This window comes from Notamacropus eugenii, chromosome 2 (assembly GCF_028372415.1).
Source record: "Notamacropus eugenii isolate mMacEug1 chromosome 2, mMacEug1.pri_v2, whole genome shotgun sequence".
Classification (NCBI taxonomy): Eukaryota; Metazoa; Chordata; class Mammalia; order Diprotodontia; family Macropodidae; genus Notamacropus; species Notamacropus eugenii.
In genome coordinates, this window is record NC_092873.1 from 401,642,765 (window position 1) to 401,660,839 (window position 18,075).

The 18,075-nt window shown below is 35.9% G+C and overlaps 1 protein-coding gene across 5 annotated transcripts in view; it reads right to left on the bottom strand.

Annotated features, from left to right (window-relative positions):
* RGS7 (regulator of G protein signaling 7) overlaps window positions 1-18,075 on the bottom strand; it is a 699,575-nt gene that overhangs the window by 111,263 nt on the left and 570,237 nt on the right. For all 5 annotated transcript variants that reach the window (XM_072647574.1, XM_072647571.1, XM_072647570.1 and 2 more), the window contains 3 exons: window positions 2,119-2,183; window positions 875-951; window positions 685-766 (listed from right to left, as the gene is read on the bottom strand). In XM_072647574.1, the coding sequence (XP_072503675.1) occupies window positions 685-766; window positions 875-951; window positions 2,119-2,183 (224 nt within the window). The remainder of the gene's footprint in view (window positions 1-684; window positions 767-874; window positions 952-2,118; window positions 2,184-18,075) is intronic.

Here is an 18,075-nt window from a genome sequence, read left to right on the forward strand (position 1 = left end):
GGTTACTCTCCAGGATCGTGGCAGATGGTGGGAGTAACCCAGGTCTGAAGTTTGACAAATAAACACAGAGTTGTTAGTGCTACAACAAAGAAGCCAGGGTTTCAAGGCTAGCTGCTAGTGTGTGCTTGAGCTAATCAACCACAGGGCCAAAGATGACGGGAGGGAAAGAAGAACAAGAATTGGTATGTACTGCGTCAAGCTTCGCAAATAATTTTACCACCCATTATCTCTTTTGAGGCTCACAGCAACCTTGTGTGATAGGTATAGTATCATGGTCCCCATCATAGAGTTGTGAAGACTTAAGCTTAAAAATTTTAAATTACTAGCATGTCAGAGGTGAGATTTAAACCCATGTTTTTTTTGACTGCAAGGCAAGTACTCTCTTTCATAAAATAAAAAGTGTTTAGGAGGAGCCCTTAAAAGACTAAAATGCAGAGACTGAATTAAAATCACCAGTACCACAGCTGAACAGAATAAGATTGTATTTTCTTTTAATAAAACAATCAGATATTACACTACTGAACACTGGCCTACTTGTGGAAAGAAGTGGTCATGTTCTGCTAAGTACTCGTCAGAACAACGTAAGAATCAAATATCTTCCATACCTCTCATTTCAAAATGGCTTTTTCCACTAGACAAATGTTGAGATGATAGATGTGAAAAATGTTCCATGCCTTTACTTACCACAGGTCTGTGTACATCCCAGAATGCTCGTTCCTGGCTATCAAGAATCTTCCTTTCTATCTTGTCTCTTTTCTTGTCAACTCTGTAAAAGATGCAGTCATAAAGAAAATAAGCATTCATTATGATACTTCTCTTGGAAGGGAAAAACCTCACCAATGCGCACAAATAAGCCTGACTCACAAATACTCACTTTGCTTGTGCTTCTGCTTGCATAAAAATAAACTCCCACTTCCGGGCAAATGCTCGCTGTAGTCTAGCCAAGCTCTCCTGAAAACATATTACAAGTTAAGAATATTTAAGACCATGTTTTTCTGCTACAGATTACTTACAATTAGGGTTAGTTGGAAAGCCAGATGTAGAGTTATTATTAAAATGATGCATGTATGCTTCTAAGCCTTACTAAAAGCTATCTTCTTATAATAGTTTTACCATCATTAAAAAAGTGACTTTTAAAAGTTTAATTAAAAACCTTATATACCTGCAGTTTATGTAAAGATCTTTTTATTTGTTGTTTTCGGAATTATGCTAGGAAATACTGCGGAAATACAATCAGTGCATCTGTCAGTACTCCTACTTTACACCAAGGAATAGGAAATTAACTCTCACTATAGCTTAGATTACAAGCTGGAACACCAAATTTCCTGGCATGCAATTAAAAGCAGACCTTTGTTTGCTCATATCCCTTTCTCATTTCTTGCCTCAGTTTTAATGATCTCTAACTTACTTAATATCTGAAAAAAGAAAGAAATCGGGTTCTTGATGAAATCTCCCTATTGATAGAAGACACTTCCTCCACCATAATGATCTTTAACTAAAAGCTGGCAGTGTGGTATAGTGGAAAGAATACTGGATTTAGAGTCAAAGAACCTGAGTTCAAATTTGCCTTTGCCATTTACTAGTTGGGTAGGTCACAATATCTCTGGGCCTTAGTTTCCTCAATCATAAAGTGAGGAGGCCAGACTAGATGCCCTTTAAGGTCCCTTCTGGCCCTAAATCTATGAACTTCTGATCTCAGTCAACTAACATTTATTTAAGCACCTTCTATGTACAAGCACTGTGTCAACATTTGAGATACAAAGAAAAGCCTAAGCACTCCTTGACCTCAAAGAACTTTATAGTCTGATGGGGGAGACAACATGCAAGTGTACAAACAAGATAAATTGGGGATTTGATCTTAGACATCAGCACAGCACATGCATCAAAGCAGGTACTTAACTTGTGTTCTAGAGTCTCATTAGCCTGATGGCTGGGGTGAGAGAGGGAAGCATAGGGACAGAATCAGTAAACTCTTTACACCACTCAGTACCGATCCCAGAAATGCATGAAGGTATAAAACGAAGAGATCGCAAGTCAAAGAACCTGTGCTCCTTTGCTATTTGCTTATGGTCTTGATTTACTTGACGCTTTAGAGAAAACCCAAGATCGGTTACTTACAGCTTCATAGTCGGCCAGTTCCAGTCGGGCTTTGTTTTGCATTGTTCTCTTGCAGAGGTAAACAGCTGAAAAGACAAGCACAAGAATCAATCATTTCCTACTTTCATCTTAACACCAGGGTCCTATAAATCAAGTTTAAGTGGTTTCATCCATTTTTCTTATAAAAAGTAGTCTATTTTTTTTTCTTCTTCCATCAATTAGAGGTAGCTAGCTGGTGGCACAGAGAGTAGAGCTCTGTACTGAGTTCCTTGGTCTCACACACTTAATAATTATATGGCCCTGGGCAAGTCACTTAATTACTATTTGCCTCAGTTTCCTCATTTGTAAAATGGAGATAGTAGTAGCACTCACTTCACAGGGTTGTTGTGAGGATTAAATGAGATAATATTTATAAAAAGCACTTAGCACACTGCCTGTCACATAGTAGGTACTATATGAATGCTTATTATCTTCAGTTTCACAAATTATGCTTTTTGGTACATTCATTTGTTCATTGAACTTATTAAGCACCTACTATACGCCAGGCATTGGGTCAGACACTAGGGATAAAAAGATAAAACTAAAATGGCTCCTGCCCTCAGAGGGCTTAAATTCCAAGCAACAAATACCATAATATTTATTTGCCAGAGTTCAGACAGAATGATAGTTTTCATCAATTCATTCAATAAACATTTATAGAATATTGAAAATTCACAACAGAACGGACACATTTGCTAATGAACATTTGATAACATATATTTGATAACATACATTTACTAATGTAGGTAGAGGCAGGTTGGTTTAGTACAGTGGTAGGGAATCTGCAACTTCAGGGCCACGTGTGACCCTCTAAGTCCTCAAGAGTGGCCCTTTGGTAGAATCCAAACTTCACAGGGAGGGGCACACTTGAGGACCACATGTGGTCTCAAGGCCACAGGTTCCCCACGTCTGATTTCGTGAATAGAGAACTAGACTCAAAACCATGATAATCTCAGTAGCACAATATCAATGTGACCCTAGATAAATCATTAGTTAACATACCCCCTAAAACTACAAGTTACAGAGGAGGTACCAACCTACTTTGGTATACCAAGTTTCTTCTCGTATGTCAAGAAATCACAGATCCAGTCCCCATTCCTGTGTGCACTTATGTATACACACATTATATACATGTACAAATATACATTTTGCATAAATCATATGTAGATAATAGCTATAGAAATAGATATTACCAATTTATAAATGTTTGCATTTAATTGTAAATTAAAAATATTCTGCTTAAATGAACTTTCTTCTTTGGATACTGTCATCCCTAATACTTTTCTATAAGACAACTTAAATGACATTATTTTAAATATCTCCAATAGTCCCAGCTCCCGAGATCACTTCTTTTTTTGGAATGCCAGCTCTCATGAAAGCATTTTCTTAATTTACTAAATGACTAGCCTTTGTAACAGGACAAAAAACAGGACCTTAATTAAGGAATTTGGTAATAATTGGTGTCCATTTGTGACAAGTGGTGTTTTCCATAAAATTATTTACTTTACTAAGCACAGGGCACTGTTTCCCTCCTTACTTATCTTTGTATTTTTTAATTTAATAGTCATCTTTGAATGTTTCAATATTCATTTGGGATGATAATACATTTTAAGTCAATGCCAGCTCACCAGAGTTAGCTGAGTTTATTGCCACCAGCTTAAGTACCATAACTCTGGCTTTCCCCATTTCAGCTGACTTGTGTTTGGGCAACCCTGAGCATCAGTATAGATGGGGATAAAGTCCATTTCCAACTCTTCCATAGTCAGATTTCTGTAGGGGACTCTGAAATGTCAGGTGGTTAATGATACCAAGAGAATAAAGTACAAAAGTCCTACACAGAATAGATAAAATAAATATTCATTTTATTTTCATTACATCCAGATAGGCCAAGAATTTACAGAAACATTAGCATGTATATAGTGCTTTTAGATTTTCAAAGCCCTTTACAGATATTATCTAAATTTATTCTCACAATAATGCTTTGAGGTAAGTGTTATTATCCCATTTTAAAGATGAAGAAACTGAGGCAGACAGAGTTTGAGAGATTTGCTCAGAATCACACAGCTCATAAGAGTCTGAGGGCAGACTGATCAGGTCTTCCTGATTTCAGGTCCAGGATGTCACATAGCTGTAAAATAATTTAAATTCTTTTCCAAAGAAAATGATCAATATTAAATCTTAAAAAGGAATCTTGTATGATTTTAACAAATTTATGTCTAATACTTCATAGGAGGAGATCCTTTAAGTCAGTATTTTGCTATTTATTTAAAATTAAAAACAGAAAGAACCCCAAGAAATTCAATGAGATATTGTATTGTCTGCATGTTTTAGCCCATTGTGTTTGTGATGCTGCTTGCAAGAGAATTTCATTTGCCTTTTGCTATTCATGTATACATCAAGTATGGATTCCTTGAGATTATTCACACACACACACACACACACACACACACACAAACTTTGTAAAGAAATCAGCATATATGTCAGTATTTGCTGATGTTTTAATCACCTTATTTTCTTGTGCGATTTTCCTCGATTATCTCGTTATTTTATTATCCTTTTCTCTTCACATAAGAATTGATATCTCACTATTCTTAAAATTGCGTCACTTCTAGCACACCTCTCCTTTGTAAATAATTTGCCTGATTCAGCTGCTCTTGCCATACTTTTTTTCTTTGGTACCATTTCTACTTCACGTAGCAAAATGACAACGGTGGTGTTAGAGTACACAAATATGGTTACTCTACAGTAAGTGATGAAGAGATTAATTTGTTAGAGTCCCGCTTTTCATGTTTATTGCTCTTCCAGTTTTATTCTTAAATGCCCTCAGAAGGATATGATTTAATTGGTCATTGAGCAACTTTCTGTACACTTTTTTCCTCTACTGCTTCTTATTGTCCTAAGACTTCTGTTACCTCTTAGAATCTGTCACCATTCTATATAATGAGGATTCCCAATGTATTCTATTTTAAACTGATATTTCTGTTGCTTTTGTCTTCTCTTGGCAAGGAAATCAGTTATTTACTGGTCTTTAGGTTTTTTTCTTCCTCTTATTTTGGTCATTGACATACATATATACATACATAATACACACATACATATAACACATGCATATGTGTAAGTGTATATATGTGTGTGAGTGTATATATATGTGTGTATATGTGTGTGTCTGTGTGTATGTCTGTGTTCATATATATATGTATATATGTATGTATATATATATATATATGTTAAGCTTCACCTGGAAATGGCAAAAGTACATGTTAATATATATCATTTTATCCCTCCCTCTCATAGCTGTCAAAATAGACTTGCCTGCTAAAAAACAAAACAAAAACTTGTTGGTGGCTCTTATTTTTTATGTGATTAAGTAGATGCTCCTTATCTCTGCATTTAAAATTTTCTGTAATCTGATTTTTCACATTACTCTTTCTCAAGTGTTCTATATTCTTACCAAACTGGCCTATTTGCTATTTCTCAAATTTGGTATTCTTTCTCTCTGAATTCACACAGTTTAGATCCAAAGCCTAGGATGAATCCTCTCTCTCCTCATCAGAACTCCTTGGAATTTTTATCTTCTTTCATGACTCCTTTCATGAGTGACCTCTTCCACAAAATCTCATCTAACATCTCCAAATGTACATTCTCTTCGTGTCTTCTTATTGCCTGGTATTGACTTGCCTGTGTATATACTATATCTGCTGCTTAGATTGTAAACTCCTTGGGGGAAGGACCCATTTTCGTCTATGTCTTTATATCTGTAGTCCCTAATGTAGTGCTTTGCTTACATACACTGTGGTGGGTGTTTAATAAATGTTGGTGAATCAAACTGATAACTGTATATAAAAAATAAACCCATAGTTCTGAAGGAAATATATCTCGTTATATTTCCTCTCATTTCCTGTTGGATTTGTTGTTGGCATAATGTGATCAAGTTCTGATCTTGTATAGTCCTTTAATACCTTTCATTTTAGAGCAGTTACCACAAAGTCCAGAGGATATAATGGAGAAAACAGACTAGAGATGGAATATATATCTGACAAGATTGTTTACTCTGTTTTCACCTGAGAGTATTTCATGCATAAAGGCCAAAGTGAAAAAGACTACACGTTGCCTGACTATGCAGTCTTTTAAGTCCTAGCAACTTGGTTTGGTTTTAAATACATAACTCTGAATTTCTACTTTACAGTTTTCTCTTAATCTCAGCGTAGGGCTTCTTGACCAGCCAAGATTAAAAACAAACAAAAAAAAAGAGGGGAAATGACTCTTTTTATTTTTCCTAGCGACCTCTCATTCTTGAAGAACCTCAGACAAAGGCTTCTGCTCTAGGGTCTATGGTGGCTGCCATGCCAAGACATGTTTTATGTGCCCAGTTTTCTAACCCTTTGGCTGCAGAGAGTGTTGGTACATGTGCAGTCCGCTTGAAGCTGCAGCTTCATAAAAGACAAACTGCAGCTTTGTAAACATTTACTTGGATAATTTTTGCTTCCCTGCCTGGAGTATTGCCTTTAATCAAGTTTCCAACACCTGGCTCCTGAATGCTATTTTCAGACTCTCCACAGATCAGCTCTTATCCATCTCTCCTCCCTCATCATCAATCTCTACTTGATGATTTTATCCAGATATGTAAACCTTCTTTTGCAGCTTCCACATCCAGCTTCCTTAGGGAAGCCGATTCTGAGGTTATATAAAAAGGAAGGGGACCTCCGGGGTTCCTTAGACTAGGCCTGTGCCTACAGAGAAAGGTGATCCTTGTCCTCCATTTTCAAGATTCTCTAAAGTGATTGTCATCCTGCAAGTTTAGTAAGAGCTAAGCAAAAAGGAAGGTCTCTCCACATAACAAGAAATTTTAACATCCAAAGAAGAATTAAGCAATGAAAGCTTCCGTGATTCCCACCAGTTGATTTGACAATGGAATAAAGAAGGGAATAAGCAGAGGCCAGTCTGGTAGACGTGAATTCAGCTTGTGGGGTCATTGTGGATTGCAAACTGCCTCTCAAACCTGGGGATTTTACTATAGCAGGTTCACTAAGTACACAGGATCTTACCACTCTAGATCAACAGGAGGGCATCATCAATCAGCAGGGTGTGAAGGTAGATTTTTAAGTGGAGAATAAAAAAAATGTGTAGCACTTTCAGGAAATTTTAGGAAGGACACTGATAAGATGCACATGCAGACAATAATATTAATGATGATGATGATGATGGTGATGTTGACAGTAATGATAATAGATAATAACGACTAATGCTTTTCATATGTATAATTCCATTTGATCCAGAGACAATGTCAAGCATTTGCTGAAACTCCAGGTGTTTGCCTGCAGAAGAAAAGACTCTGGGCAATATGATAGACATTAAAGTATTTGAAGGGCTACCTTATGAAAAGGATAGCTAGGTAGCACAATGGTGCCCAGACTGGAGTCAGGAAGATTCGTCTTCCTGGGTTCAATCTGGCCTCACACACTTACTAGATGTGTGATCCTTGGCAAGTCACTTAAATCTCTTTGCCTCAGTTTCCTCATCTACAAAATAAGATGGAGAAAGAAATGGAAAACAACTTCAGTATCTTTGCCAAGAAAACTCCATGGACAGTTGGTCCACGGGGTGATGAAGAACCTGACATGACTGAATGACTGAACATCTATCTAGATATTTCTGAATATCTATCTAGATATTTCTAGACAGAGGGATAGATAGATAGATGATAGATAGATAGATAGATAGATAGATAGATAGATAGATAGACAGACAGATAAGGAGGTAGGTAGATAGATCTGTGGGTCATTTGCTTAAAAATGATCATTGAACCCATGAGATCTGATGAAACCATCAAGAGAGCATGTATTTAGGAAAAGTGGGTCCAGGATAGAGCCTTAGGGTACACTCAGTTACAAAGAAGGAAATGTTGGACAGGTAGAAGAAGCAAAATGGAGAAAACCTAGTAAGGACAGAGTATCCAGGAGGAGAGGGTGGTCAGAGGTACCAAAAACAACAGAGAGAACAAGAAGGATAAGGATGGAGAAGAGACTATTTGATATGATGACTGGGAATCATAGGTACCTTTGTAAAAAGAAGTTTCATTTGAGTTTTGAAGTAAGAAGCCAGATTGCAAGGAGTTAAGAGAGTGTGAGAAAATGTTGAGGTTCTGACTATGAATGACTTTTCCTAGCATTTCTAAGGCTTATTACTGGTTAAATTTGCAAAGGTCCTCATGCACTTGATCAATTACCTATTTCCCACCCCAAGTCAACTGTTTAAATTATAGAAGATAAGAGGCAGGTAAAAGAGACATATCTTAAGGTCCTGAGCAACAAAGAAGTGTCTATCCTCTGTTACTCTTAAATAAGATATGAAGAAGTCTTTCAAAAGAGTGTGATGAATAGAGGGGGTCTATCCTTTGACTGGACTGACACTCCTGGTGTGTCTTTAAAACACTGTCAAGGTAGTGAGTTGACAACTCTAAGGATTGTGAGCTCTGTGAGCCTGGGCCGTCTTGGTCATTGGAATTCAAGATACAGAGCAAAATAGAGAGAGAGAAAAAGGCCCAGGTAGCCCAGCTGATTGACTTTTTCAACTTAGGTGCAGGAGCAAGAGAACACTACAAAAAGAAAAAAAGGACATCAGGTCTATTGTACCATCTGGGCAATTTGCCTGGGTTACATTCTTTTCCTATGTGTGTGCCCACTCTCTTCATTGATGCCGGGTGTAATTATGGGAAAGTAAGTTTCAAGTTTATGGGAGGAATACTGTTGTTCATGCTACTCAACTCTATAAATGCCTTTGATTTGGTGAAAAAAATATTTGGATAATTTGTCCCTCAATGTGCCTTGGGTAATTTATCCTTTGGTACCCACGTTGAGTTCCGAGTATAATAGACTCATAATAAAATTGAACATATTTATGTTTTCATTCTTGGGAAGAAGCAAACCTCATTCCTTATTCCTTTTATATTTGGATCAAAAGCAACCATTATCCTCCATAAGTAATGGATTAAATGATGTGCACCCATTGGCTTCAATCAAAAGTCTGAAAGAGAAACATAATTTCGAGCGTTCAAAGAGCTGGTATCATGACTATACAGCAGTCATATAGTCACCTCTCTTTCTTAATGCACTTTGTTTCCCATGGTTTGCCTAAAAACCACAAATCATAGCTAGATATGACAATGGAATTTTCTGCTCTTTCCCAGAAAAAATATTGCACTTAGACTCATACCAATTTATCTCTATCCTGGGACTGATATTCCTACTATCTCTTTTTAGAGAATATCTTCTTAGAATATCTTTTATTTTGGCCCTTTACCCTCATATAAGATGGTTCTTTCTTTGCTTTTAAGAGGGAGTAAGACTTGGAATTATGACAGTCTTGGAGTCAAGAGATGGGTTCAAATTCTGACTTAGACACTAGTTGTTGTAACGTGAATTTATATTATTTCAAGTTTCCTCATCCATAAACAGGGATAATAATACTTGAACTTAGGTACTTTACCAGGTAAATCTGAGAAAATGATTTACAAAGCTATAATTATGAATTATTTATCAACATTTGCAAGTTACCCATGAAGACATACTAACAGGGATGAACTATGAATGAATTAGCCCAGAGTAGATAAATGCTACCAATTTTCATTGAAAACAAGGATGGTATACTAACTTGGGTATGTATTTAAGCATATACATCATCATCATCATCTTCATTTTTATCATCATCATAAGCCAAATTTTATATAGCTCTTTAAAAGTTTGCAAATTGCTTTACACACCTTGTCTCATTTAATCTTAACAACATCCCTATAAGAAGGGTGCTATTATTATTTCCATCTTACAGGCCAGGAAAATGAGGCTGAGAGAAGTGATTCATCCAGAGAAATAAAGAAGTGTCTAAGGTAGGATTTAAACTCAGGTCTTCCTGACCCCTGACTTCCACAAATCCAGTACTCTCTCTACTGCTTCATATGGAGTGTAATCACTGTATTGTTCCCTTATTCATTGAACTTTTAGAAATAAGGTTTGATTCTGATATTCCAAGAACAAGAATAATAACATCTGAATTCATATTTCTGTTCATTTCACCAGTTTTCTGACAAATTTTGTTTATTTGTTGTTTCCTAGCAACATTTTTCACTCTTACCTTTTTGCTTTTGGCTAACATTTTGACTATATAGAACACTGGTATGGGGTATTCTGAGTATAAGAAATTTTCTCTGCCAATGCATGTCTGCATGCAATTGTTTTAGAGTTGTCTGAGCCCCTGAGGTAGGTGTGACTTGCTGAGAGTAACATGATCAGTATGTATAAGAGGAGGGACTTGAACACAAGTCTGCCAAGCTTTCGGGACAGCTCTCTCTCCATTCTCCCAGCTTCCTTTCTTGATCTAATAATGACTCTTTCCTGACAGCCTAGCTTCAAGACCACCTTCTCTGTGATTCCTTCCTTGATTCCATTGAAATAATCATATTCTTTAGTATCTCTTCTACTGTACCTTAGGATTCTTTATGAGGGTATGTATGTGTGTGTGTGCATATGCAGTTAGTGTCTATATGTTTGTATACATATGAATATATATCCAAATATATGTGTGTGCATATATGGAGTCAGTGTCTGTGTGTATTACACATACATACATGTGTGGATATAGTCATTGCATATGTAAATATATAGGTATGTATATAGTTAGTGCATATATATACATATGTGTAATCAGTGTGTATATATGTATATATAGTCAGTGTGTGTAGTCAGTGCATGTGTATATATACATGTGCATATGTATTTAGTGTATATATATGTACACATAAGCATAAATATAGTCAATACATACATGTATATATACATGCACACATATAGGGATGTATATAGTCAGTGTGAATATATACATATGTGTGTAGTCAGTGTGTTATATTTGAGTGTATATAATCAGCCTGTGTACGTATATGTATATGTGTGTGAGTGTGTGTGTATATATATATATAGTCAGTGCATATATGTGTGTGTGTAGGTTTTATTTCTCCTACAAGATCAGGCACTTTTTGAGGACTCAAACTACTTTTGTTCTTGTGTTTCTATCCACTGAGTCTAGTACAGTGCCTGAAATTTGGTAGGTAAAGGATGAAGAATGAATGGCAAAGACAGTATCTCAGTCATCATTGTCATCTTCACAGTACCAAACCAGTGACTTGCATATATAGTGAGAACAAAAATATTTGCTGAATAAATAAAAACATTGTTTGTATATTTTCTTTGTTCATTCATCCAGCCTTCATTAAACATGACTACTATATCCAATGCAGTTATAAATGGCCATTACTGGTAGATAAACAGATGACATAATGTAGGCTATAACCCCAAAGTTGAAGGCAGTACTCAGCTAATCTCCAAAAGAAAGAGACAGAGACAGAGCCAGAAATAAAGAGAGAAAGAGAGAGAGGGAGAGAGGGAGAGAGAGAGAGAGAGAGAGAGAGAGAGAGAGAGAGAGAGAGAGAGAGAGAGAGAGAGAGAGAGAGAAGAGAGAGAGGGAGGGAGGGAGGGAGAGAGAGAGAGAGAGAGAGAGAGAGAGAGAGAGAGAGAGAGAGAGAGAGAGAGAGAGATGAATAAGTAAGTCATCTAATAAATAGATAAATAAATGGATAAATAGATAAATAAATAAAAGTGGCTTAAGCAAGGAAAGATTAATGGACAGCCACTGACTATGAAAACTTTAAAACTTCTGTCTTGAAATTCTTATTCTTCAGGAGAACCATTCCCTGAGGATACCAAAGAGGCAATGTTTGTGCTCTTTGAAGGAGGAAAAAAAAATTCCTAGCTGTTTGTTTGGCTCTATTTTTGTTGATGTCGTAGAAAGATGCATAAACTATATCAATCTTTCATAACCAAAGGAAACTCTAAATCAGAAAGGAAGCTGAACAGGGCAAAATTCCATAGCGATTCTCAGGACCTCAGTATTGTGGTGCAAGAAATTAAGAGTGTAATGGTGACACATGTTTCTCATAAAAGCCCATCTATCTCAACTTCTTGTATTCAAGTGCAAAAACTGTTGTTCTTGATGCAACTACTTATTCTTCAGCCTACATAGAATGATTCCATGCAGAGCTGTAACTAACAATTTTAGTTCCAACAACAAGGTTCATTCAATGCACCTGGGCCAAGCAACACATAACATTCCTTTGAGTCAACTCTTTAAGACAAATTCAGTTTCGGTAGAGAGGCAGCCACCTTGGGACAGAATTTCTAAGACTAGAAGAAGATTACAGGAAGCCATCACCAGGGAAATGTGAAGGTCAGGGTTGACTTGGGGAAACTTTAGCCTTCTGGTGAAGCTTTAGACACAGGTGAAGAAAGAGGGAGAACTGGGTAGGGAAGGTGGAGACTACATGAAAGTTTAATATCAAGCAGCTTTCTCTTTTAGCTGATTAGTTTTACTAAGTTTCTAAGATCATTTTCTTACAGCATGCTACTTAAAGAACGTAAGTATTGATAATAACCTCTTTGTTTTAGTGTTCTGGGATAAAGCCCCGGTTAGCCTACCTTAGGTATGGCTCTTATTTGATGCATTTATGAACAACATAAACTTACAAGTCACATTTCAATTAAATCAGCTACTTAAATTGATGAGGTGGCATAATAGAACCACCTCCTAGCCATAACAGATCTTAAACTGTATTATAAAGCAACAACCATCAAAACCACTTGGTACTGGCTAAGGAATAGGGCGGTGGATCAGTGGAATAGGTTAGGGACACAAGACACAATAGTCAATGATTATAGCAGCCTAGTGTTGGATAAATCCAAGGACCCCAGCTTCTGGGATAAGAACTCACTGTTAAACAAAAACTGGGAAAATAAGAAAATAGCATAGCAGAAACTGGGTACAGACCAATGCCTGACACCATCTAAATCGGTACACAATCTAGGTATAAAGGCTGATACTATAAACAAATTAAGGGAGCAAGGAATAGTTTGTCAGATTTTTTGAGAATGGAGGAATTTATGACCAAACAAGAGATAGAGAGCTTTATGAAATGCAGAATAAATAACTCTGATTACATTAAATTGAAAAGTTTTTGCACAAACAAAATCAATGCAACCAAGATTAGGAGGGAGGCAGAAAACTGGGGAAGAATTTTTAGAACTAGTGTCTGTGATGAAGTCCTCATTTCTAAATTATGTAGGGACTTGAGTCAAATTTACAAGACCATAAACTATTCCCCAACTGATAAATAGTCAATGGATATGAACAGGTAGTTTTCAGAGGAAGAAATTAAAGCTATTTATAGTCATATGAAAAAATGCTCTAAATCACCATTGATTAGAGAAATGCAAATCTAAACAACTCTGAGGTATCACACCACATCTATCAAAATGGCTAATAAGGCAAAACAGGAAAATTATACATGTTGGAGAAGATGTGGGAGAGTTGGAACACTAATTCATTGTTAGTGGAGCTGTAAGCTGACCCAGTCATTCTGGAGAGCAATTTGGAACTATACCCAAAGGACCATAAAAATGTGCATACCCAGCAACACTGCTTCTAGGGCTATTTCACAAAGAGATCATAAAAACTGGAAAAGGACCCACATGTACAAAAATATTTATAGCAGCTCTTATTGTGCTGACTAAGAACTGGAAATTAAGGGTATGCCCTTCAATTGGGGAATGGTTGAATAAGTTCTGTATATGAATGTAATGGAATACTATTGTGCTGTAAGAAATGATGAACAGGAGAACTTCAGAAAAACTTATATGGAAAGACTTATATGAACTAATGACAAGTGAAGTGAGCAGAACCAGGAGAACATTATACACCGTAACAGTCACTGTGCGAGGACTGTTTTTGATAGACTCAGCCCTTCACAGCAATGCAAGGACCTAAAACATTTACAAAGGATTAATGATGCAAAATGCCATCCACATCCAGAGAAATAACTATGAAGTCTGAACACAGAATGAAGCAAACTATTTTCTCTTTTGTTATGTTTTGTTTTTCTCATGGTTTCTCCCACTCATTTTAATTCTTCTAAGTAACATGACTAATGTGAAAATGTGTTTAATAGGAATGTATGTGTAGAACCCAAATAAGATTACATGCCATCTTAGGGAGGGAAGAGGAAAAAAATTGGAACATATTAAAGTGATTGTTAAAAACTGAAAACAAGTTAATAAATTTGGAGAAAAAAAGCAATAAAATGAAGTGGACAACAACAACAAAAAACTAGAACCACCTAATTTGTGTAAATTATTTATTCCATTTTTCACAAACATGCCTTGTTCTTTCTTTTAAGGTAATGTTTTCATATATCTTTATTTCTTTTGGGGAATAGCAACTAAATGGATATTTGCTTCAATAAAAAAAATTTGTGCAAAATCTAGCAGGTGTTACTTATATACAGCAATGACTGCATTATTCTACTGTATTAAGGAAGCTCTGCCTCTTCTTTTTTAAAAACATATTCAATGACTATTTAAAAATTATTTAGATAAAATTGTACCTGAATAAGTAATATAAAATTTAATTTTAATGTATGACCTTTGTCTTCAGATTCCTTATAATTCTCAAATCATAGGTTTGGATCAAAAACAACAAGAAGAACAAAAAAACAAAGCAAAACCAGAAACTTTATAATCTATTTCTTCAATCATGTTATGTAGAAAAGCATTAACTTTCAAATTATTTCTCACATAATATTGTTACTTTCGACTCCCATACACCCATTTATATTCATCAACAATACAAATGGAAATGGAAAGATAGAAGGGAGAAAATGAAGCCAGCATTACATTCTGATGGAGAATAATTTTCAAATTAATAGTTCAATGTTACTCCTCTGCTCATGAAACTTTCATAGTTCTCTATTGTCTGCCTGTAAGATAAAATATGTACTCCTCTGGTGGACATGTAAAGTCCTGCTCTATCTGTTTCCAACCCTGTCTTTCCAGATCAACTTTGCAATACCCCCATAAGCTGTCCGTTTCAGCCAAACTAAGCTATTTGATGATCCCTGTGTGTCCCATTCTATTTTCTACCTTTAAGCCTTGGCACAGGAAATCCTCCAAGCCTGGAATGTTCTCCCTCCATATCAACATTTCTTGAAATGCCTTGTTCCTTTCATAGTTCAGTTCAAATTCCTATATCAAACCTCCCATGATCCCCTTATTTGTTAGTGTTCTCCCCCTCCTGAAAGTACTTTAGATTCAAGATGTATATACTTTGTGTTTAATTATCAAAATACATAGAGTATCTGCCTCTTCCCTCAGTACAGTAGAAGAGATACAAAGTAATATGGCTATTTCAGTGGCATCAAGGAAGGAATCACAGGGGAGGTGGTCATGAAGCCAGGCTGTCAGGAAAGAGTCATTATTAGACTATGAAAGGACTTTGTGTTTCATGTTTAGAGAATGATTCCACAAAGCATGGTAGGAATATATTGTAAGTAATGATGGATATAAAGAATTCAGGGAAAGGTCCTATGACTTATATGAATTAATTCAGCCTAACAGATGCTCATTCAAAAGAAAGAGTACGTATAATGAGTTTAATAATGTAATTAAAAACAACAATAAAAGCCAATATATCCAATGGGCAAACTTGAACCCCGATGACTTAGGCTATAATGTATTTCCTTCCTTTTCCTCATAACATAGTAAATGATGAGTGAAAAATCATTGCTTTCAGTTGCTATGGCTAGATTCAGTCACGTCTGACTCTTTGTGACCTCATTTGAGGTATTTTGGCAGATATTGGAGTGCCTTGTCATTTATTTCTCCAGCTCATTTTATAGATGAGGAAACTGAGGCAGAGTCAAGTTAAGGATCACATAACTAGTAAATGTCTAATGCTAGATTTGAACTCAGGAAGTGTCTTTCTGTCTCTAGGTCTGGTACTCTACCTACTTCGCTATCTAGCTACCCTGTTGTTATATTCATTTTTTCTTGGGGGAGAGTGGTAGGTGCTATGAATCAGAAAATAACTAATATGTCAAAATATAATGTACTATAATTTTTTAAAAGATAGAATACTCACAAGGAATATTATTTTTAGCTTAATTTGATCCTTCATATTTACTTTCTCTCTTTTTCTACCCTTTACCCTACTCACAATTCCTGATATGAAATGATGACAATATCTAAGCTTTTTTTAAAAAATGCTAAAACATGATGGGTGATCATATAACAAGCCTTCATACATAATCATTTTAGAAGGAATTAGAATAGGCAATGAAGAAAAAAGCTAGCATTCTTTATAGATGATATGACAGTGTACTTACAGAATCCTAGGGAATCAGCTAAAAAATTTCTTAAAACAATGAACAACTTTAGCAAAGTTGCAGGATATAAAATAAACCCATATAAATCATTTGTATTTCTATATATTACTAATAAACCCAAAGGCAAGAGATAGCAAAATTCCATTAAAAATAACTGTAGACAACATAAAATATTTGGGAGTCTACCTGCCAAGACAAATTCAGGAACTGTATGAACACAATTACAAAACACTTTCCACACAAATAAAGTCAGATCTAAATAACTGGCAAAATATCCGTTGTTCATGGGTAGGCCAACCTAATATAATTAAAATGATAATTCTACCAGAATTAATTTATTTATCCAGTGGGATATCAATCAAACTACCAAAACGTTATTTTATTGAGCTAGAAAAATATAACAAAATTCATCTAGAAGAATAAAAGTTCAAGAATATCAAAGGAATTGATGAAAAGAAATTCAAGGGAAGGTGGCCTAGCTGTACCAGATATAAAACTGTATTATAAAGCAGCAACCGTCAAAATGATTGGGTACTGGCTGAGAAATAGAGTGACAGATCAGTGTAATACATTAGGTACATGGGGCAGCTAGGTGGTGCAGTGGATAGCGCACCAATGCAGAAGCCAGGAGGACCTGAGTTCAAATCTCACCTCAGATACTTGACACTCACTAGCTGTGTGACCTTGGGCAAGTCACTTAACCCCCAATTGCCTCATCCTGGGTCATCTCCAGTCATCCTGATAAATATCTGGTCACTGGATTCAGATGGCTCTGGAGGAAAAGTGAGGCTGGTGACCTGCACAGCCCTCCCTCACTCAAAACAACCAAAGTCAAGTGTAAGTCATGTCATTATTTTTCTGATGACATGGTCTTCTTCAGTAACGAAGGATAAAAACACACATTAGGTACAGTAGTCAGGGACTATAGTAATCTACTGCTTGATGAACTCAAAAGACTCTGCTTCTGGAATAAGAACTTCTTCTTTGACAAAAAAAACTGCTAGGAAAATTGGAAAATAATATGGCAGAAACTTGGCATAGACCAACATCTTAAACTGTATACCATGATAGGGTCAACACGGGCACATGATCTAGACATAAAGGGTGATACCATAAGCAAATTAGGAGAACAAGGAATAGTTTACTTGTCACATCCTATGGAGAAGGGAAGAATTTATATGACCAAACAAGAGACAGAAAACATTATGAAATGCAATTGGACAATTTTGATTACATCCAAAAATTTTTTGTACAAACAAGCCAATGTAACCAGGATTAGAATGGAAGCAGAAAGTCAGAAACATTTTTACAATCCGTGTCTCTAATAAAGACCTTGTTTCTAAAAGATTTGGAGAAATGAGTCAAATTTATAAGAATACAAGTCATTCCCCAATTTATAGATGGTCAAAGGACATGGACAGGCAGGCCATTTTCAGATGAAAAAAATAAAGCTCTCTATAGTCATGTAAAAATGCTCTAAGTCACTATTGATTAGAGAAATACAAATTAAACAACTCTGAGATACCACCTCGTGACTGTCAGATTGGCCAATATGACAAAAAAGGGAAAATGATAAATGTTGGAGAAGGTTTGGGAAAATTGGAACACTAAAACATTATTGGTGGAATTGTGAAGTGATCCAACCATTCTAAGAGCAATTCGGAACTATGACAAAAGAGCTA